General features: G+C 37.7%; 2 protein-coding genes across 4 annotated transcripts in view; one reads left to right on the top strand and one right to left on the bottom strand.

Annotated features, from left to right (window-relative positions):
• Positions 1-24,299, top strand: part of LOC126764234 (acetylcholine receptor subunit alpha-like) — a 192,349-nt gene that overhangs the window by 65,818 nt on the left and 102,232 nt on the right. The window lies entirely within an intron of this gene.
• LOC126764068 (jerky protein homolog-like) lies at positions 1,392-3,152 on the bottom strand. Its single transcript, XM_050481835.1, has 3 exons — positions 2,308-3,152; positions 1,777-2,253; positions 1,392-1,703 (listed from the first exon to the last, which is right to left on the bottom strand). Exons 1-3 carry the CDS (start codon positions 2,884-2,886, stop codon positions 1,410-1,412), a joined length of 1,350 nt encoding a protein of 449 aa, XP_050337792.1. The 5' UTR covers positions 2,887-3,152; the 3' UTR covers positions 1,392-1,409.

The raw sequence follows: 24,299 nt of genomic DNA, 5'->3' as shown, positions 1-24,299 counted from the left end.
CCAAAAAAAAAAATTCCCTGAAAATTTTAGCCCTACATATTAACATTAAGAACTGGACCGAGGCATGTAAAAATATTCCATACACTACAATCTTGGTTTTTTATCTTTAAATTCCTACAGATCAGAGGTACACGTGGTTAATATTCATCTACTGATTACCAGTACCAGTTTTAATCCATTGCACTGCGTATTTGCAGTTCTATTCTACCATTCCCAATATTTAGTAATTTTATAATTTTTTAGGAAGAATCAGTTTGAAATTGTACGCATATACATACTTCAATGTATATATTGCAAAGAATCGAAAAGATTTCTATATATCTAAAATTATAATAAACCTTTTTATCAACACTCCAATTATTCCGTTATATCTTTATGTTAGATATCGCGTTTGGTTTGTTATGAATGCATTTGCGTCCTTGACCCATAATCTAGCAAAGTATCCGCAGTGCCTTGACGATGAAAATTCAAATGCCATTTTTTGTTGTGATATTAAATATATCGGACGGGCTCGTCTTAAAAAAAAAAACTACCTGGTTAAGAAGCAAAATCAGTATAACCCATATACTAAGCATGTTTGGAAATGAAAATTTTTACTTATTTCGTTCTATTTTTGAATTATTAAAATTTTCAAATGATTCTTACATAAATTTTGAACAAATGCTTACGATTTGAAATATAATTTTTGTATTTATGAGCTGTATTAAAATTTAGTATAAAGAGATAAAATGTATCCTAAGTCCTTACCCTGCTTCTAAACTATCTCCCCACCAATTTTAAGCCAAATCGGTTCAGCCATTCTTGAGTTATAAACGATTTTCTTTTATATACCAACTTGTACCATACTTGTAAATGCCAGAAAATAGCAAAAAAAAAAAAAACAAAAACAAACAAACACATTCGGGAGCTGTAGCACATGAAAATTTTCATTTGCTCTGCTGTGCTACCGCTCCCAATTTTTTTCTACCGCTACGCCAGAGCATAGCGCAGAATTTAATTTTTTGCTCCCGCTCCAGCTATAGTTTTTTACCTAACAAAACTCGGAGCAGAGTAGAGCACATACTTTACATTGTTATACTAAGGCTACGCTGTGGCTCCCGACAAAGTGAGAGCGGTAGCAAGAGTAAAATGAAATGCTACGAGAGTAGCGTAGTTTTTCAAACGCTGCGCATATGTATGTAGCATACAAACGCTTGTGCATTATTTGTTCGGAAGTGTATACAGCGCACGCTCGATAATCTGACCTAATTAAAACCAAGGCAGTTCACATTATCGAAAGAGTTCACATTATGGAATGCTCCAAAAGAATAGAATAGTACGTATTTATATATTGGAATTAACATTTTATTCATGTTTTCATTACATACATATACATTTTTACATAATACATATTATACAAAATCTAGGTTTTATTTGAAAAAATCAGTTAACTTTTTCTGTATCTTCTGTGTTTCTAAAAGTTGGAGCACAGCTTTCTCTCTTAGACGTCTTAGTACATTTATATCATTTGGATCGACGTCTTCATGACCAGCCCACCTTATCGCCTTGTTGAAAATTTCAACTGCTTCAGTCCGCTTAATTTTCTCCTCTACCTCCGATACGCTGCCTTCATCGGAATCGTCTTCTTCTTCATGCTCGTCATTTGCATTATCATCTTCAATATCTTCGTTCCATTCATGAACGCCTGGTAGCGTTAATTCAGCCTGAAATGGTTAATAAGAAAATCATTTTCAATAACCTGCATATCTTTATGCGATTCTGCGAAAACGAACAAACCTCAGCATTCAAACTGTTAAGGAGATCGGCGGTATTGCTCATCAAGGCGCGAAGTCCAGCTCCCCATTTTTCGTTTAAAACTGCGAGCGGAACACTATCTTCGGGATCGTCATCACCTGCGGTAAAATTTAAAATATATTTCCAGCAATTAGCTAATGTTACTTCGCTGACACGACTCCAAGCGGCATCCAAAAGATTTATAGCTCTTCGTAAAGTCATTTTTTTCATCGAATCGAGTAAATTGGAGTTTGTAGCTGCTATTGAGGCTAAAAGGCTGTTTCTGTAATGCAACTTTGTGATCTTTATGGCATTTTGATCCATTGGTTGGATGAGGGGAGTAACGTTTGGTGGCATAAACATTGCCAAAATTTGTCCATCCTCCGTTGTCAGCTGAGCTTCATTTGGGTGAGAAGGAGCGTTGTCGATTAGGAGTAGAACTTTAATTGGCAAACCTTTCTCCTTTAAAAATGACGTTACCTAAACAACAAATTTAAAAGAAAAAAGTTAACAAAATACAAAATAAATCCTCACCTGTGGAACGAAGGACTCATGAAACCATTCCTTGAAAACAGCCGACGTCATCCAGGCGGATTTGGAGCTATTATAGTCTGTGGGGCATTGAAAGTTTTTAAAGCAGCGTGAATTCTTTGCCTTTCCAATTACCAAAAGTTTCAGTTTATGAGATCCAGTGGCGTTTGAGCAACATAAAAACGTGATTCGCTGCTTTTCCGACTTAACGCCTGAGGCTCTCTTTTCCATGCTGGACACGTACGTTTTTTCTGGCAGAAGTTTCCAGAATAAGCCTGACTCATCAGCATTATATAACTGGTCGTTACACAGCTCCAGTTCGGCCATTTTAGCCTTAAGTTTTTCCTTATATGGATCCACGAACTGAGGTAGTGAAGATAGTTTTTCGCCTGATATTTGCAGCAGTCGAATACCGTACCTTTTTTTAAATCCTTGAAGCCATCCATCACTAGCGTTGAAGTTAGATTCATTTTCCTTTACTTGTGCATGCAGTACTTTGGCCTTTTCTTTCAACATTAAGGCACTTACTGGCCAGTTTTTATTCCGCATTTTGATGAACGAACGATAAAGGGCTTTCTCCATTTTGGGCAGCTCTGAAGGACGCAGAGTTCTTCTTTGTCCAGGTCCCGAGTATGTGTTGCTCACGAACTTTAAAATCACTTGTTTTTTTGCTTTGATTCCTCAAATTGTTGATTTAGCAACATTATATTTCTTTGCTAAAAACGTCATAGATGAGCCTCTTTTTAAAGAATCGAGAATATCAGCTTTTTGCTTCAATGTCAAAAAACGGGGTGTTTTTTAGAATTCATTTTTAACAGAAAATCTAAAACGAAACACTCCACGCGAATACAAAATTGCAACTGAAGTATTCTACGCATTATATGCAATACAAATGAGAGTCTTATTCTACAATTAGGGGATTCTCCAAATTCAGAAAAAGCTGAGATCAGTGTAAACTACATTCAAATACTTTAACGTCTTTTGTTCATATTATAGAGCCTTTTGGGTTTGTTCACATTATAGAGTAGTCAATGCATAAAAAAGTCTGTTCACATTATGGGGTGTTCGAACTATAGAGTGTTCACATTAGCGAGCGTGCGCTGTACAAATATATGTACATATACATAAGTATATATGAATGTATGAATATGCAGATCAGTGCGTATGTACATATATGTATGTATATTGTTGTGATAAATTTAATTTCTATTAGTAAGAAATTTAATACAAAAATATTTATTAGTATTATTAAAAAAAATTATTAAAAGTGGAATATTAAAAACTTATTTTTCTTCGATATTCTCTGCTTGAGCCATGTCATTGTATGCCGAAAATACATATATCTATTTCTCTTCATATTCTCTGTTTGAGTATGTGAGAGAACTGTTAAAAATGTTAACATTTCACACATTCTGTGGTTGTGAGGTGAATTCCGTACTACAATCCTATAAAATGTTCGACATCGAACCTGCACCTTCTCTGTGTTTTAAGTTCTCTGCCTTAACTACCTAATAATAGAAATGTAACTAAGTACTATCTATCTACTAACTAAATTTCATCAAAATCCGTTCAGCCGTTTAGGCATGATAGAGCAAAACTCCCAGCAAAAACCATAAAAAATCACAAACTCAATTCAGTTTTCTGCCTTATTCCTACCCCCTAAGAACGATGTTTATGGCCTATGACCATTTCTAGGTTATCATCTACCATCATACCAAATTTCATCAAAATCCGTTCAGCCGTTTAGGAGTGAAAGAGTAACAGACAGACAGACAGAGTTACTTTCGCATTTGTAATATTAATATGGATAAGTATACATAGCTGTCTCTGGTAAGCAAATTTAAACTCATCCAAATGGGTTGCGTAAGTTAAAAAATCCGATAACACTAATACTAATACAGTAAATTTTGATGTAAATGTTAAACTTTAAAGTATTAACAAATTAAATTAACTGCATAGTTGTGTCATTACGATAGAGCTGAATGGGTTGGGGTCAAAATTCTGCTTTTTTGGAAATTCTGCATTCATAATTCCGGAAGTCGGAACACCGGGAATCAAAGTTATGGAATTCAAAATTCTGGATAACGAAATTCTAAATTACAAAATTCTGAATTGCAAAATTCTGAATGGCAATATTCTGTAATTAGTGATTAAAAATGCGTGTTGATAACAAAAAAAGTGCGCACTGGCAACCCGTCTCGTGCTCAGCTGTAAATTTGGTGCTCTGGCGAATTTATTTAATTTATATTTAAAACTTCATTGTGAAAATTTTTATATTAAGTGATCTTTTAAGATAAGTATCAGTGTTATATTGTGCTAGTGAAGCAATTGATTTTACTTTAATTCTGTTCTGGCTAATTTTAATTTATTGTGCCGAGTCATTTTCAATTTGTTTTTGTTGCTACATTTTAAATAGTGCAATTGTTAGTGTTAATTTATATTGCTTCCTTAAATTTCTTTCTTGTTTTTATTCATTTCCATCTTTGTCCACAGCTGATCGCGAGTTTCTTACTTTTCGTGTGTTACAGTGCATCTCAAACTGCTCGCTATATTGGTTGTTATCTTTAATAACTAAATATTTTATTGCATTCATTTGTTATAAACATTTTTGTCATCGCGCTTTTTGCTTTTATTATTTAACATTTTTTATATTTTTGTTTAATACTGTTTTTGTTCATTATGACTTGTAACTTTCCGAACTGCTCTGTGAAAAGCGAGTCGGAACGCTATGTTTCATGTTGGCTTTGTGATGGGCTTGCCCATCTTAAATCTGCTGGACTGACAGGTAGGATTTTGGATTCCATTCTTGACAGTAAGGGCTTGAGCTGGTCTTGCTTGAAATGCAGACCAACTGAAATTGAATTGTTTAAAGTTTTTAAGCAGGCGCGCAATGGTTTCAAGGAGATTGGTCGAGAGCTTGAAACCCTTACTGAAAAATTTAGGCGTTATGAAACGCTGTTTCAATCATTTCAATGCCTAAATACTCGGGATGAGAATCCAAAACCTAAACGAAAACGTCCGTCTGATGAAGATACCACTGTATCTTTCTTAAAAAGTATGCCCCCACCCGCTATTGACCTCATAAATCTTGCATCCCCTCGTCCTCAAGGAGAGAAGGTTCCGTCTGCTCAGGACACAGAAAAAACTGTTACTGAATACGGTAAGCGGAAATCTTCTCAAGATCCGCCTCCAAATACCTCCAAGTCAACTAATAAAAACTTAGTGGTAATACCGCGGAAAAAAGCAATTTTTATCCCGAGACTTGCTGCGGATACCACAGTCGAGGATATAAACAGTTACATTTTGTCGAAATTAAAAACGGTAGATACAGACATCCGTAAATTTATTTTCAAATACAACAGGGTTATTTCCTCGTTTAAGATCGACGTATCCGCTGATAATTTTCAATTGATACTTGACAACTCATTCTGGCCATCTGGGGTCTTTGTGCGCGAATTCGAGCACAAACGTGAAAAGCCCCCTGTAGTTATCACTAAAATGCCAAGAAATCCCGTTGATACAAAAAACTAATTAACAATAATTCGGTGATTGTTTATTATCAAAATGTTAGAGGGCTTAATACTAAACTTACTGATTTGTATCTAAATAGCATTCATTGTAACTTTAAAATCATTGCTTTGACAGAAACTTGGCTTAAGCCCCACATTTTTGATAACGAAATATTCAACAGGGAATTCGAAATCTTTAGATATGACCGGCTGAACAGAAAAGGAGGTGGCGTCTTGTTTGCTGTTCATTCTTCAATTCCATCTGAAGAAGTCGATGTTCCGTATGCAGACTTCATTGAATTTAAGTGCATTCGTATTTGCGCTAATAGTGGCCATATCTACTTAACATTGTCTTATATACCGCCTCACTCTGACATATCTGTATATATGCAGCATGCTACATTAATAAGTAATGTTTTCTCAATGGTTAATGATACTGATTCCATGATTGTTTTGGGAGATTTCAACTTACCGTGCGTATCATGGAAATCTATTGATGATCGACCATCCCTATTAGTACTCGTTCATGTTTTAACGAGTTCTTAGATGAAATGTCGGAGTTGAGCCTTAACCAAATTAATTTAATTTCAAATGAATTTGGTAAGCTCTTAGATCTAGTTTACGTCGATAACGCTTCAATGTTCTCTGTTGTCCGATGTGATCCTTTAGTTCGGCCAGAGGACACGTATCATCCTGCTTTGGAAATTAACATCGAAATCATAGCCAACTTTGCTTATAATAATACACAAGACCTTTGTTTTCGGTTCAACTTTGCGAAAGCTAATTTTAAGAAGATTAATTACGAACTTTCTAAAATAACTTGGCCAGATTACAGTGGCAATATTGAATTTAGTGCTTCCCACTTTAATGAAACTATTGTAAACTTATTTGAAAAATATGTTCCGAAGTGTGTTGTTACTCAAAAAATTAGTTCTAATTTATGGTTTTCGAAAGAATTATGTAAATTAAAAAATAGAAAATCTCGTGCTTTTAAACTTTAAAAAAAAAACTGGTTTAGTTGCTGAACTTAACAAAATATGTTATAGTAATTATATAAATAAAGTAAAAAATAATATTATACGTAATCCAAAATTGTTTTATGGTTTCGTCAACTCCAAACGCAGGATTCCTAATTTTCCGTCCGCTATAAAATATAAGTCTAGTATGTCCAGTGACAATCACACCATTTCTAATATGTTCGCTGAATTCTTTAGGTCCAATTACTCTTCAAAATCTCCACAAAATGTTCCGCATCAGCACAAGTTATGTCCGATTTCTGTCATTAACGCACCTACCATTTCCGAAGCAGACGTCTTAAATCAGTTAAATATGTTAGAACAATCATACAATTACGACCCAGATATGATTCCCTCATGCTTTCTTAAGAAATGTGCCAAATATATATACCAACCCCTAACAAAACTATTTAACTCATCTCTTAAGCAAGGCTTATTTCCATCCATATGGAAAAAGTCATTTATAATTCCTTTGCATAAGAGTGGATTTAGGTCATCTATTGAAAACTATAGGGGAATAGCAAAGTTGTCTGCAATACCTAAACTTTTTGAAGCAATTATAACAGACGACATAACCTTCCGGATCTCTCCACTAATTTCTTTAGGGAGAATAAGAATACTGATGTTATGTATACAGATTTTAGTAAAGCTTTTGATAAAGTAAACCATTCAATTCTTTTGAATAAACTTGATCTTCTTGGTTTTCAACCAATATTTCTAAAATGGGTTGCTTCTTATCTTAGTAATAGAATTCAACAAGTCATATTTAAAGATACTTTTTCTGACATAATCGATGTTCCTTCAGGCGTTCCTCAAGGTAGCCATCTTGGTCCAATTCTGTTCTTGTTATTTATTAACGACATATCATCTGTTGTAAAGTTTTCAAAAGTTTTATTCTATGCTGACGATGTAAAACTTTTTAAAACATATACTTCAAACAGCGAAAGATGTCAGTTGCAAACAGACTTAAACAACCTAGTTTCTTGGTGTGATAGAAATGACATGCCATTGAACCTTAAAAAATGTAAAACGATGTGCTTTTCACGTAGAGCTGTAGACCCTACCTCATATGCAATACAAAACTTTAGGCTGGAGCAAGTATGCAGTTTTGTTGATCTGGGAGTAACTATGGACCCCAAACTCAATTTTAATCTTCACGTATCTTCCACGGTTTTTAAAGCTAAAGGCGCTCTTAGTTTTGTTAAACGTTGGTCTAAAGAATTTAGAGATCCGCTTACCACAAAAATTCTTTTTACATCTCTGGTGAGGCCTATATTGGAGTATGCTTCTGTGGTTTGGAACCCTAGTTACCAAGTCCATTCGGATAAGTTAGAGTCCGTTCAAAATTATTTTTTACTTTTTGCCTTAAATCATTTGCATTGGGATTCCAGTTTAAATCTTCCCCTTACATTAACCGTTTAAAACTTATAAATCTCCCGACACTCGCTAGTCGTAGGGAGATGCTTGGTATAATATTTTTTGTAAAACTCATGAATGGGTCAGTCTGTAGCCCATCTCTCTTATCTGATATTAATTTTAACGTTCCCGCTCGCCCTACCAGGCAGTTTAGACCCTTACTTTTAAAATTTTCTAGAACAAATTTTGAGTTAAACGAACCATTCCGCCGTATATGTCATGATTTCAATTTTCATTCCAGCACATTTGATCTAACAGACTCACTCTTTACCATTAAAAAAATTATTTTATCTACCCTTAACAAGTAACATTTAATAATTATAAACTTTAATCTAATTCTTAATTTCGGCTGTTGAAATTTTTGTTTCTGTAGCTGAGCAGCTTAAGATCGCAACGCTTAAAACTCTCTTGCCTTTTATGACTCGGCTAATTCCGCTCGTTCGCGGATTGCGCCCCTCGCGTCGGTTGGGCGGGAGAAGGGTAATCGTTGGGTATTATTATTATTATAAGATACACGATTTGGTTCAAATTTTGGGGAAAAAATTTCCAGAATTAATTCTGGAAAACGTAAATTCCGGAATTATGAAAAACCAGAGTTTTGAAATGCAGCCAAAAAAAGCAAAGGAATTGCGGAATTCCGATTTCCAGAATTTTGTCGACCCAGAATGTTGATTCCGGAATTTTGACTTCAGAATTTTGATTTTAGAATTTTGACCGTTTCCCAGCTGAATATGCGAAATTTATTTTTGGAAAAGAAATATGTAAATGCCTAGTTTTAATTTATTGTGTATGACTTTGAGAGCATAAGAATCCAATTGTAGTGATTGTTCATTATAAGTATAAAAGATCAAATTATTTATCGACTCAGAGATCCCTTTTACAATGAGTAGTCCGAAAAATGTACTATTATAAAAAATTAACAAGGTAAAAATTCCATAGAATAAAACAATTAATTTTACCATATTAAAATAAAAACGATCATAAACAAACGATGAGTATATTACTAAGTTGTTGTTTTCAGAAAAAAATGTTCGTAATGTATAATACAAGTATAGATAAATTTTTCACCTTAATATCCCTTTAAAACTAGCTAACATAATAATGTCACACTATGGTGAATGATAGTAGACGCTGTCTTTTAATTCGTTGAACTACTATGGCAATGTCGTCGTATATCTAATACAGCTCATCGTTCCATCGAATGCGATATTCGCCGTGGCCTACGCGCAAAGGACCATAAATCTTACGCAGAACCATTCTCTCCAAATCTCGTAACGTCGACTCATCAGTTGATGTCATCGTCCATGCCTCTGCACCATACAGCAGGTAGGGAATAATGAGTGGCTTATAGAGTTTGGTTTTTGTTCGTCGAGAGACGACGTTACTTCTCAATTGCCTAGCTAGTCCGAAGTAACACCTTATGGCAAGACTTATTCTGCGATGGATTTCCTGAAATTGTGGGTGGTGTTGATACTGGTTCCAAAATAGTCGAAGTTATCTACAACTTTAAAGTTATGACTGTCAACAGTGACTCAGTGGGGTCCAACCTCACCTTCTTTATTGGCCACCAGTCCAGAGCGGCATGGAAGCTCAACTGGTAGTAGTTTCGGCTACAAGGTCTGACCGGAGACTTAATTCTGATACCACGGGGAGCAGGAGCCCTTGGAGGTAACTCCAACCTGCTCATGCGGATTGGCCCCTCGGGGAGTATCGTGGTGGTTGTGGTTTGTACAAATATGGGGGTAGAACTGAATTTTTGCTGGTTCGATGTGGAGTTGCATTGCAACCGGGTGCCGGACCCAATGCACGGCAGAGGTTTTAGATGGGCCTCGAACCCCACCAAGGTGGTTAGTGTGTCCATTCCACACTGCCAATTGGTACTGAAGATGCCTGGCATTTTCAGGGCGCTGATCAACGCTTTGATTTGATCCGTGTACTTTTGAGTACCGTGGAGTAAGGCTGTCGTCAGCAAGTGCCCACGTTAAACATTCCGGTTGTTGTCAACAGTGACTCCGCCTGCGGGTACGGGGGGACCCCCTCAGGGTTCGGAGGGGAAACCGAATATACCCGCGGTAAGGCATGCCTGTCGTAAGAGGCGACTAAGATCCTGGCCGCCAGTCCAGAGCAGTATGGAAACTCAACTGGTCGTAGCTTCGGCTACAAGGTCATACCAAAGATTTTTACCTGGTACCACGGGGAGCAGTAGCCCCTGGAGTTTGCTCCAGAATTGCTCATTAGGTTTGGCCTTTTGTGGAGATTCGTGGTGGCTGTGGTTAAAACCCAAATCGCGGGAAGAACTGACCTTGCCAGTCGAATGTGGAGTTGCATTGCAACCGGGTGCCGGACCCAAAGTACGGCAGAGGTTTTAGATGGGCCTCGAGCCCTACCACGGTGGTTAGTGTGTCCATGCCACACTGCCGATTGGTACCGAAAATCGTTACCCAGTTTTCAGGGCGCTGATCGACGCATTGTATTGATCCGTTGTGCTTTTGAGCACCGTGGAGTTAAGCTGTCGACAGCAGGATCCCACGTAAAGCACAATCAGACGTTGTCAACAGTGACGTGAGAGACATGTCGCGAGTGCGACGACTGTTTGTTTGCTGACAGGAGATATTTCGTCTTGCCCTCGTTCACTGCCAGACCCATTTTCTGTGCTTCCTTGTCCTGGAGAAAGCAGAACTAACATCGCGGGTGTTGAGGCCAATGATATCAATATCGGCGGACGCCAACAGCTGCAATCTTATAGAAGATTGTACATACCTGCTCGATTAAGTTCTGCAGCTCGAATTATTTTTTCTAGCAGCAGATTGAAGAAGTCACACGATTGGGAGTTGCCTTGTTTGAAACCTCGTTTGGTATCGAACGGCTCGGAGAGTATTAGTTTTACGGACATACCAAATTCAGACATCACGGGATGAAGAAGCTCCTTTTCGTGTTGTCAAAAGCAGCTTTGAAATCGAAGGAAAGGTGGTGTGTGTCGATATTCTTTTCATGGGTCCTTCCCAAGATTTCGCGCATGGTAAATATCTGGTCGGCTGTTGATTTTCCAAGTCTAAGTCTAAGACCACCAATCAGTTTGTTGACGGTGAGCTTTAATATTTCACACGGTAATTGGCGCATATGGTGGGGTCTCATTTTTATGTGGATTGGGCAGAGCACACTTAAATTCCAACCGTTGGGCATGCTTTCGTTCGACCATATTTTACAAAGAAGCTGATGCATGCTCCTCATCAGTTCTTCGCCGTATCACACCATCATACAAGCATTAATGTGGATGCACTCGTTAAAAAAAATTAGAATCGTTGACATTCCCGTAAAGTAATGTAAGAAGAGGTTTAATGGGAATCACTATAAAAATAGATTGTGGGCCTAACACCACTCAGTTCTATTTTAAATCCTACTCTTCAGAAACTACTTACTGGTGCTGGGTGCGAAACTCGACCCTAATATCTTTATTTTATGAGCAGCAACGCCTGCTTCCATATAATATAATTTTAAACAACTATAAACTGCCAGAATTAACTCGATAGCGAAATGCATATTTGCCAGAATATTCAAGAGGTCATGGAGACAGGAAACCTTGGTGTTGAAGAATATATTTTTAAAATGAAATTAAGTAAATGAAGAAGCAACGAAGAGAGAAGAAAAGGAAGAGGCTCAATGTTCATCAAAGGGCCATATCCAAAATCAGAAACGTGATTTTGGCTTCGTTGTCGTAGATGTCAACGCAAACATCAACACAGGGGAAGGATCCCGATTGTCCTCGGTAGAGTAGACATAAATGAAGAAGGAAAAGAGAAGACGGCTTTCTGTGTTAAAGAAAGTCTATGGTAATTTACCGTAATGTTATTTGGATTATGTAATAGTCCTGCTCCTTTGAGAGACTTATAGACCAGGTAGTAAAAGATTGCATTGGAAAACCTGTTTGATATACCTCGACGATATCATCGTGTTGGGTAAAAGCTCGATGAACAGCTTAAGAACTTGGAAAAGGGTTTTCAACGGTTTGCTAGCGCTGGTCTAAAGTGTTCCCTTTTCAAAAGAGAAGTAAGCTACTTAGGGCGCAAAGTGACAACTAAAAACAGAGGCGATACGTTTCAGCATAGCTAGCATGATAGCATGATCTCACGAAAAATAAAAAAAATGCCTTTGAGTGGAATCAGGAACAGAAAATAGCTTTCTAAACTCTGAAGAATAGGTTAAGTACTGCGCTAATGTAAGCATAAACGGTTCCAGGATCAACGTTTATTTCGGATACGAATGCTAGTGGGTATGCTGTAGGAGGCATTTTTTTACAAGTCATTGACTTGTTACTGTAAGAAGAAAGGAATTACTGGCTTTGGAGAAGTGCACCAAACATTTTTATACTCTTGCAACCAGTTGCTACAGAGTATTACAGTTTTGTTCATCTAACGATTGTACGTATCAGGATTACGAGAAAAGTTGAAATCCGGTGACTGTACGTCCGTCCGTCCGTGCAAGCTGTAACTTAAGTAAAAATTGAGATATCTGGATGAAACTTGGTATGTGGGTTCCTTAGTGCAAAAATAAAGTCGAGTTCGTAGACAGGCGTATTCGGACCACTGCCACGCCCACAAATCGCCATTAACCGAAAACCTAAAAAGTGCCATAGTGAAGCACTTAATTACGACATAAAACTGTAATTTGGCACAGGGGATCACAGTAGCAAGGGGCACTTGTGGGAAAAAAATTCTGAAAATCGAATATGTTTAATGTGCATATCTCCTAAACTACTTAAGCTATATCAACCAAATTGTGAAAAAGGATGAAATCGAAGGATAACCCCGCTCACTCTCCATATAACAGTACTGGTCAAAAGCGCGATAAATCAATAACCAAATGCGGCAGATACGCTAAAATTTTCCGCCGAGACGGTATGATAATATTTTATAGGAGTGTGGCACCGCTCAATTTTTGGTGAAATCCTATATCTCGTGACCAGACACCGATTTCGAAAAAATTTGAAAAGTGGCATTACTTACATATTCCTATATCACTCTGTCAAAATGATTGAAATCGGACAATAACCACGCCTACTCCCCATATAGCACAATTTTAAATTTCACTTGATTCGTTCAGTTTCCGGTAGACAAAACAAGAAGCAATTAATTAATAATGTCTTTAGTATGTTTCACCTTATGATCAAAAATGGTTTAAATCCAATAAAAACTGATCAAGAACCTAGGTACCACAGTACCCATAGTTGACTTTTGATCGAAAATGTCGATCAAAGTGTGATATATATAACTGGATTTAAGGGATAATCCTTCTGTTAAGATGGTATGTCTGCATGTTAAAAATCGGTTGAATCGAACCAATACTTCCCTTAGACCCCATATACTTAATATAAAGAATTTCGAACTTCCGGGTGACTTGTACTGCTTATATCGCCCAATATGTGAGTTATCCCAATGAGAATAAGAGGGTGTGTTTTATTTATGAGATTGTATCTTTGTGCCTAAAATAGATACATTTAAGCGAAAACTTGATCTAGCCCCTAAATTACTGATATCTGGATTTTCGAACATCCGGCTGACTCTATATGATTGGTTTTATACCTTAAAGTTTTGATTCTTGCAAGTTGCAAGAGTATAAAATGTTGGGTTGCACCCGAACTCAGCCCTTCCTTAATTGTCATAAATACCTTTATGGTAAACATTTTTAAGTCACAACATATTATGCAGAATTAAAATGGCTTTTACAATTCGGGAACCCAGAAGAAAAGTTGGCACGATGGATTGCCAATTGTGCCGAGTGCATTACTGCTAAAAAGCTGGGGTCGAACAGTCATGGTCAGATGTTGGTAGTCATGGATTATTTTAGCAAAGGGTCAGAGGTTTACGCAATTCCTATAAAAGGCAGAAATTGTGTCGGAAGTACAGTGCGTGTACTTTTCGGAAAGTACCCGAATGTATTTTTTTTTAATTTCTACCACTTAAAGTACAAACATGTATTTATTACCAGCTGTCTTCAATTGCCCTCTTCAATTCAAAAATACTGCTAAATTGGCGACCATTTTTATAAACGTCTCTTGCCAGAATACTCCAAAGGTTCTCGATGAGATTTAAGTCTGTACTGCATGCAGGCTATTTCATCATATCTATGTATATTTTTGTCTTCACACCAGTGAATATAATGTCGCGAGACGTGGTTAGCTGGGTTATCTTGTTGGAAAATTGGTTCTTCTTGATGACAGTGAGTTTAGTTCTAATTCCAACATCTCTGTGTATATTTCGCTGTTCATTTTTGTTGGAACATAGCATATTCGGAATTTTGATATATGTAGGCTGCCCAAACCATAACACTTCCACCACCAAAGCTCCTTCTCAACCTTGGTTCGTCTTTTGCTTTTAAATCATGCCAAAAGTAACTAAATCTATCAGGACCATCGAAATTAAATTTTTTTTCATCGAAAAAAAATACGTTTTTCCATTATGACGTCCATTTCATGTTTCAATGTTTTATGTTGCGTTTAAACTTTTCTGGACACGACATTTTTTAATGGGAAGATCAAGTTCCGCTATAATTTTTGAAGCGGTAAACTTTTTTTGTTGTCAGGTCCTTAATTTGATGTTTTTGGCGTTCCGTATTTTTTTTTGTTAACTCTGTTAACTTTCTCAGATCTCTGAATTTTTAAAGCAATCTGCGCATTGCTCATGCTGTTTTCTTTATGCGCCATTATAACAGCTTTTTCTTCATTTGACGAGTAGGGTCCTTTTGGCAATGCTTTAAAGGGCATAAAAAATCAAAACAATAATTTAGATGTACCCAATAAATCCATGCAAGGTCAGTTTTAATATTTTTCCTAAAAAAATACAAATTATCTCCTTATTTCTTTATATATTATATACATATATGATTTTTATCACCTTTTCGGCTAAACGAAATGCGCACTGAAATTAACACTGATTACCTTTTTTCACTAACAATTCTCAAGTTTGATATATTTAGGCTAATTACAATAAAAAAATAAATTGTTACGAATGCAAAATGCAAAATATTCACAGCCGGCGTAAGTACGGTAGCAATTTTTAGAATAACGTGAAATAGTAGGAACAACTTTCCATTCGGCTGTACGAAACGCACTCAATTTATCCATCAACATAAGAGTGTTGATATATAGTATGGTTTTCTAATTGAATTACATTCCGACCAAGAGAGGAATTTTGAATCACGGGGAAAACCCGTACAACTGTATTATTTCCGCAGTTGGATGGTATGGTAAAACAATTCAATCGAACTTTGGAAGAACATTTGAGGTAAATTGTGAACATGTGTGAAAAAATTGGGATTCCCATATATATACTTGTATAGTCATTAAAAGAGTGAGTTACAAGGTAGACAATTTATCGAGAAATCCGTTACAACACATACATAATGCAAGAAACAGTGAAGATATTGCTATAAAACTGTGCACAAATATTGTACTGAAATTATAATAGCTCTCACGTAAAAATGGCTGATTACAGAATATAACTCACTAATCACAACACAATATATTCACATTCGTGATATAAATTAGTGAATGAAAAGGGCATATTTCCCTCATAATTTCAAACTATCTGTCGCTAAAATGAATAAAAGCTATTTACTATTTCTCTTGTCCATTATTAGGTGTATCTAGTATATAGTCTTCCAAAGGGAGCTAAAATTTAGACGACCATATCCTTAATACATAATTTTAGAATTTTCGATTGGCTTTACCATAAATACAATATTATCAAAATTAAGGGACCCCGTAAGATTGAAACTGATTTATATACTATAGTCCGGTGCTGGAAATTGTCAAATCGATCCACGAATTAATTCCTGATTGTCTCCACGCATACTATACAAGTTCACACAACATAAATTCGCTGACAACAATGTCTGCATAATTAGGAGTCAACTTACAATTGAGACTCCTATTACACTTTTAGCTTAATGGAATGCGCTACACGCGCATCCGCTCTCCCAATTATTAAGTAGTTGAGCGAAACACGCACAAACCTAATTTTGATGACAAGGCACTTATAGGGCACGGGCTTAGCTTCATAATAACCAACAATAGAATTAAGTTTTCAGTTTTGTAATAAAGCTCAACATAAGCACATAGTGCTGCTAAGTAAAAACATAATGTTTTATTTTATGTGGCGCCCGAGCAGGGACCGCGAAAGTTAGTTTAAAAATCGCTAACGTAAACCAGTGAACAATTTTGAATTAACTAATAAATTCGCGTTTCCTATAAAAACTTCTGGTAGTTGGCCCCTTAGTAATAACATAATCCTTGTTTACGAAAAGGACGGTCCGTACGGACACACCAACCAGAATACTAACAGAATCAAATGGATATAAAAAGTTTAAAGTGGAAAATAACAAGAATTAAAAAAAAATAATAAAATTCTACATCAAAATCGTGTGAAAATAAGTTTTTAAATAAATAAGAGCAACAAATAAAATAACAATGCAATGAGACTATAAAATAACAAGTAAGGAAAGACTAAGTTCGGGTGTCACCGAACATTTTATACTCTCGCATGATAAAGTGATAATCGAGATTTCATTATACGTCATTTACATATTTTTCAAATACCGTATTTTTGTAAAGTTTTATTCCGCTATCATCATTGGTTCCTAATGTATATACTCGTATTATACAGAAAAGGCATCAGATGGAATTCAAAATAGCGTTATATTGGAAGAGGGCGTGGTTGTTAACCGATTTCACCCATATTTCGTACATGTCATCAGGGTGTTAAGAAAATATTACATACCGAATTGGGTGCAGCTTCCTTCTGCAATTTCTTCCGTAAAATTTAGTGTTTCTGACGTTTTTTGTTAGTCGGTTAACGCACTTTTAGTGATTTTTAACATAACCTTTATATGGGAGGTGGGCATGGTTATTATCCGATTTCTTCCGTTTTCGAACTGTATATGGAAATGCCTGAAGAAAACGACTCTGTACAGTTTGGTTGACATAGCTATAGTAGTTTCCGAGATATGTACAAAAAACTTAGTAGGGGGCGGGGCCACGACCACTTTTCCAAAAAACTTGCGTCCAAATATGCCCCGCCTTAATGCGATCCTTTTTGTCAAACTTCACTTTAATATCTTTATTTATGGCAAAGTTATGACACTTTATAGGTTTTCGGTTTCCGCCATTTTGTGGGCGTGGCAGTGAGCCGATTTTGCCCATCTTCGAACTTAACCTTCTTATGGAGCCAAGGAATACGTGTACCAAGTTTAATCATGATATCTCAATTTTTACTCAAGTTACAGCTCGCTCGGACGGACGGACGGACAGACGGACGGACAGACAGACATCCGGATTTCGACTCTACTCGTCACCCTGATCACTTTGGTATATATAACCCTATATCTGACTCTTTTAGTTTTAGGACTTACAAACAACCGTTATGTGAACAAAACTATAATACTCTCCTTAGCAACATTGTTGCGAGAGTATAATAAAAATAAAAGAATAATAAAATATTTCTAAGACTGAAAATGTCGGACTAACAATTTAAATAGACTACCAAACAGTGCTAAAGGAATCAACAAATAAGTGCCAAGAGCAAATAAGGCAAATAAGTTCAAAAGAATAAAAATCAAAATATAAAACTAAAGAGCAACGAATAAACAACAACATCATCAATGCATTTACTACTTATCAGCCCCAGCAGCGTTGTTAACCCCCAATCAACATTCATCGACCTAGTGCTGACAACAAAATTACTACTTATCAGCCTCAACAGCATTGTTAACCAGCAATCAACCTCAGCAATTTAAAGACATAATGCAGCGGCTAGGATTAAAGTAAGTCAGTGTTCAATAAAATGATTCTTTACTAAATAGATAAAATAAGAAAAAAAATTAATTAATGTAAGTCAGTGTTCAATAAAATGATTTTTTACTAAATAGATATAATAAGAAAAAATATTATTAATAAATAATTAATAATTATTAATTAATTTTATTGCGCACACTACATTAAGGCTAAATCATTTGAGTCCTGAGGATAACGAAAAATTAAAACAACTCTTTAACTCTTGCCCAACACTAATTGCTGAACCAGATAAAAAAATTACATATGTCACCAGCGTTAGAGCCGAAATTAGGACTAAACGCGATAGACCAATATATTCCAAAACTTATCCGTATCCAATGCCTTTAAAAAAGAAATAGACAAACAAATTGAGGAATTACTTAAAGATGGCATTATTCGACCATCGAAATCTCCCTACAATTCTCCGGTATGGGTCGTACCAAAGAAAGGAGACGCCTCAGGATTGAAAAAATTCCATATGGTAATCGACTATCGTAAATTAAACGAGGATACCATAGCAGATAAACATCCCATTCCAGATATTACCACTATTCTAACTAATCTAGGATCAAATAAATATTTTTCTACAATTGACCTTAAGAGTGGATTCCATCAGATTGCTCTTAACGAAGCAGATCTTGAGAAAACTGCTTTCTCCATTGCCAATGGGAAATTTGAATTTACTCGACTTCCATTCGGCTTAAGAATACGCCTGCCATTTTCCAAAACACATCGGGGTTCGGTGCTACGTTTATGTCGACGACATAATTATCTTTAGCAAAAGTAAAAAAGATCATTTTAGAAGTCTTAAAATTGTATTTGACACTCTCGAAAAAGCGCCTTTAAAGGTACAGTTCGATAAATGTGAATTTATCAAAAAGGAAATCGAATTCCTCGGTATAACAGGTGGCCAAAATGGAATTCGCACTACACAAAAAAGATAGAAGCCATAATAAATTTTCCACGGCCCAAAACTGTCCATGATTTACGCTCCGTTATCGCAGATTTATAAAAGCGTACGCACAAATGGCTAAACCCCTGACTGAAATACTGAGAGGAGAGCTGGGAAGAGTTTCCAAAAATCAGTCTAAAAAGACACTTTTAAATTTAACAGCACAACAAGTAGTTTAAGCTTATAAAGACCTGAAAAATTGCTTGACATCAGACGATGTTATACTTCACTTTTTCGAAAAGGCTCAAAAAAGGATCAAAAAAAGGTTAAGATTTACACTGATCACCAACCATTGTCCTTCGCTCTCAGCAAAAAAAATACAAATGCAAAAATGAAAAGATGGAAGGCACAATTGGAAGAATATAATCACGAAATCATTATAAACCAGGCAGCTCAAACATCGTCGCAGACCTACTCTCACGACCACCAATCGCTAATTTAAATTCAATGACTGTCCACAGTAGTGACAGCTCTTCCGAAAATTTTATTTCTTCAGTAGGAATACCCATTAACGTCTTCAAAAACCAAATTTTCATATCAGAAGATTCCAAAAATTCATACAAATTCGAAATAGTTTTCCCTACGTACCATAGGCACCTAATAACTGAAACAACCTACAATGAAGAATCGCTAAAATCGCTTTTAAATAAATATCTAAATTCATCGGTAATCAATGGTATAAAAACAAAAGAGCCCATTATGCTAAAGATCTAATCAATCTACTCTCTCCATTTCGCAAATTACAAAATTCGTTTCACACAAATAGTAGTCGAAGATATTTCTAATACCAGTGGCGTAGCTACAATTTCGGGCGCCCGGGGCCAAGGATGTTCTGCCGCCCTCCTTTATCTACCTACCTACAAGTTTCATGAGGTGGTTCGAACAAAAGTAAATTTTTACAACCTTCTATATTAAGTATGTATATAAAATTTAGGAACTAGAAGCCACGCAAAATCTGAAGTTCCAAAATTCTCACAATACGGTTTTTGAGGAAATTGATAGTAAATTTACAAGACATCTTATTAAAAGCCATAGAAAAAACCCATTTTCGCCCTATATCTTGCCCCCCTAGCTACGCCACTGTCTAATACCGAGGCCCAAGATAAAATAGTAATAGAGGAACATAATCGTGCTCACAGAAATGAAAAAGAAAATAAGCTACAGATTTTAGAAAAATATTATTTCCCCGCTATGTCGAAAAAAATCAAAAAAATCACAAAATTATGCAAAGTTTGTAAAGAAAATAAATATGATCGTCTCCCAAACTATGCAAAATTAGGAGCTACACCCTTACCAGAATACCCAGGCCATACTATTCACATATAATAGACATTTCCTCAATAGACAAACATATAGTACTGACTTCTATTGACAAGTTTTCCAAATTAGCCATTATAAAGAAAGTAGACGGGAAAAGTATAGACAGTATAAAAAAACCCTTAAAAGAAATAATATTTTACTTTGGAGTTCCGAAGGCTCCAGTTTTCGATAACGAAAAGACATTTAATTCTCAAACAATAAAATTCATGTTAGAAAATGAATTCAATATGAAAATATTCACTGCCCCACCCTATAAATAGAACGGTTCCATTCAACAACATCAGAAATTCTTCTTCTTCTTAATTGGCGTAGACACCGCTTACGCGATTATAGCCGAGTTAACAACAGCGCGCCAGACGTTTCTTCTTTTGGCTACGTGGCGCAAATTGGATATTCCAAGCGAAGCCAGGTCCTTCTCCACTTGGTCCTTCCAGCGGAGTGGAGGTCTTCTTCTTCCTCTGCTTCCCCCGGCGGGTACTGCGTCGAATACTTTCAGAGCTGGAGTGTGTTCGTCCATCCGTACAACCGCTGTCTTTTAATTCGCTGAACTATGTCAATGTCGTCGTATATCTCGTACAGCTCATCGTTCCATCGAATGCGATATTCGCCGTGGCCAATGCGCAAAGTACGGTAAATCTTTCGCAGAACCTTCCTCTCGAAAACTCGTAACGTCGACTCATCGGTTGCTGTCATCGTCCAAGCTTCTGCACCATATAGCAGGACGGAAATTATGATCGACTTATAGAGCTTGGCTTTTGTTCGTCGAGAGAGGACTTTACTTTTCAATTGCCCACTCAGTCCGAAGTAGCACCTGTTGGCAAGAGCAATCCTGCGTTGGATTTCCAGGCTGACATTGTTGGCGGTGTTAATACTGGTTCCTAAATGGACGAAATTATCTACAACTTCAAAGTTATGACTGTCAACAGTGACTTGAGAGCTAAGTCGCGAGTGCGACGACTGTTTGTTTGATGACAGGAGATATTTCGTGTTGCCCTCGTTCACTGCCAGACCCCTTTTCTGTGCTTCCTTGTCTAGCCTGGAGAAAGCAGAACTAACGTCGCGGGTGTTGAGTCCGATGATATCAATATCATCGGCATACTTTAGCAGCTGTACACTCTTATAGAAGATGGTACCTTCTCTATTTAGTTCTGCAGCTCGAATTATTTTCTCCAGAAGCAGGTTGAAAAGTCGCAAGATAGGGAATCGCCTTGTCTGAAACCTCGTTTGGTATCGAACGGCTCGGAGAGGTCCTTCCCGATCCCGGTGTTACTCAACGTCAGTTTCCACAGCCGTATTAGTTTTGCGGGGATACCAAATTCAGACATCGCGACATAAAGGCAGCGCCTTTTCGTGCTGTCGAAAGCAGCTTTGAAATCGACGAAGAGGTGGTGTGTGTCGATTCTTCTTTCACGGGTCTTTTCCAAGATTTGGCGCATGGTGAATAACTGGTCGGTTGTTGATTCGCCAGGTCTAAAGCCACACTAATAAGGTCCAAAAAGTTTGTTAACGGTGGGCTTTAATCTTTTACACAATACGCTCGATAGAACCTTATTTGCGATGTTGAGGAGGCTAATCCCACGGTAGTTGGCGCAGATTGTGCGGTCTCCTTTTTTATGGATTGGGCATAGCACACTTAAATTCCAATCGTTGGGCATGCTTTCGTCCTACCATTTTTACAAAGAAGTTGATGCATGCACCTTATCAGTTCTTCGTCGCCGTGTTTGAATAGCTCGGCCGGTAATCCGTCGGCCCCTGCCGCTTTGTTGTTTTTCAGGCGGGCAATTGCTATTCGAACTTCTTCATAGTCGGGTAATGGAACGTCTGCTCCATCGTCGTCGATTTAGGAATCGGGTTCGCCTTCTCTTGACTTTGTGCGTTCTCTGCATTCAGCAGGCTGGAGAAGTGTTTCCTCCATAATTTAAGTATGCTCTGGGCATCGATGTCTAGATAACCTTTGGGAGTTCTACAAGAGTATGCTCCGGTTTTGAAACCTTCTGTAAACCGCCGCATTTGTTCGTAGAATTTTCGAGCATTACCCCTGTCGGCCAGCTTATCAAGCTTTTCGTACTCACACATTTCGGCCTTTTTCTTTTTCTGTCTGCAAATGCGTCTCGCTTCCCTCTTCAACTCTCGGTATTTATCCCATCCCGCACGTGTTGTGGTCGATCGCAACGTTGCGAGGTAGGCAGCCTGTTTTCTCTCCGCTGCGACACGGCACTCCTCGTCGTACCATCTGTTCCTTTGCAGTTTCCGAAAACCAATGGTTTCGGTTGCAGCTGTACGTAAGCAGTTTGAAATGCCGTCCCACAGTTCCCTTATAGCGAGTTGTTGACGAGTGCTTTCAGAGAGCAGGGGTGCAAGCCGAGTAGTAAATTGTGATTGCAGCTTCTCGACGTTGAACCTTCCTTGTGTTTGTTGACGTGCGTTTTTTGCTGCACAGAAGCGGGTGCAAATTTTGGCCGCAACAAGATAGTGTTTCGAGTCGATGTTTGGAACTCGGAGCGTGTGCACATCTAAACCACTGGAGACGTGTCTTCCGTCTACCACAACATGATAGATCTGGTTGGTGGCTTTTCGATCCGGTGACATCCGGGTAGCTTGATGTATCTTCTTGTGCTGGAATCTAGTACCACAGATAACCATATTTCGGGCTCCGACGAAGTCGATCAGCCTCAACCCATTCGGGGATGTTTCCTCGTGGAGGCTGAATTTACCGACCGTAGTGCCAAATATACCTTCTTTGCCCACCCTGGCATTAAAGTCGCCAAGCACGATTTCGACATCGTGGCGGGGCAGCTCTTATAAGTGCGCTCCAAGCGCTCATAGAAGGCACTTTTGGTCACATCGTCCTCTTCTTCCGTCGGGGTGTGGGCGCAAATCAGCGATATGTTGAAGAACATCGCTTTGATGCGGATTGTGGCTAGACGTTCATTCACCGGAGTGAATGATAGTACTCGGCGATGGAGTCTCTCTCCCACCACGAATCCAACACCAAACTTGCGCTCCTTGATATGGCCACCTTAGTAAATGTCACAAGGACCTACTCGTCTCTGTCCTTGTCCCGTCCATCGCATTTCTTGGACGGCGGTGATGTCAGCCTTTATTTTCGCGAGAACATCAACCAGCTGGGCAGCGGCACCTTCCCAATTAAGGGTCCGGAAATTCCAGGTGCTTGCCCTTATATCGTAGTCCTTATTTCGTTTGTCGTGGTCGTCATCAAAAGGGGGGTCTCTCATCCGAGACTTGTTGTTCCTTTTCATTGGGGGTGCGTTTTTACATGGCGGGTCCCAAACCCAGCGCACATCATTGCGGAAGGGATGTTTCGCCTTCTCACTTTAGCTCGCCTTCGAACGGATGTACTTAGGCTACCCAGAGGATACTTGGTCAAAGACCGGAAGTTGTGAGCTGCTTGAGCCATGTGTAAAAGAATCGTTTCTAGCCACTCCCAAGTGAATGGCGATCAGAGAATGTCGGGGTGATCGACGATATATTTGCCGGTGTGCCAAATAAAATAAAAACTATTAGAAATCGGGTAACAATTCAAGTTTGTATATTCGAATAAATATAATATAAGTATATGTACGAGTTAATAAGTACAATTGGGTGATTATGTGTGGATGTGTATAATTGTATGATAGTGTATAAATCTAATTACGATTATACTTAATCTAATTATAAATTTATGGGTGACCTGATATGGTTGAGTTTTTCCCGCGTTGATAAAATGATTCTGCTGCTGTTGTTGTTGTCGCTGCTAATATTGCTGATGCTGCTGTGGTTGTTGTTGCTGCTAATGTTGCTGCTGATGTTGCTGCTATTATTTTGGCGCCTGTATGTGTCCGTCCACTCTGGTGATTCGTTTTATTGTGTTTTTTCGTTTTGTTGGGTAAATCGCTGTTATGTTGGCGCTGTTGGGTGTTTATTGCATTGTCCTCTAATTCGTATTTAGACGAGTT

The sequence above is a fragment of the Bactrocera neohumeralis genome, unplaced genomic scaffold (genome assembly GCF_024586455.1).
Source record: "Bactrocera neohumeralis isolate Rockhampton unplaced genomic scaffold, APGP_CSIRO_Bneo_wtdbg2-racon-allhic-juicebox.fasta_v2 cluster09, whole genome shotgun sequence".
NCBI lineage: Eukaryota > Metazoa > Arthropoda > Insecta > Diptera > Tephritidae > Bactrocera > Bactrocera neohumeralis.
The sequence above is the reverse complement of the archived record's forward strand: the minus strand, read 5'-3'. Positions and strand labels throughout refer to the sequence as shown.

What these genes read in the sequence shown, in the direction of transcription:
- LOC126764068 (XM_050481835.1), bottom strand. Translation starts at nt 2,886, where the DNA reads ATGGAGAAAGCCCTTTATCGTTCGTTCATCAAAATGCGGAATAAAAAC. An exon ending in ATGAGTCCTTCGTTCCACAG is followed by an intron (nt 2,254 to 2,307) that starts GTGAGGATTTAT and finishes TTTGTTGTTTAG; the next exon opens with GTAACGTCATTTTTAAAGGA. An exon ending in TTAACAGTTTGAATGCTGAG is followed by an intron (nt 1,704 to 1,776) that starts GTTTGTTCGTTT and finishes TAACCATTTCAG; the next exon opens with GCTGAATTAACGCTACCAGG.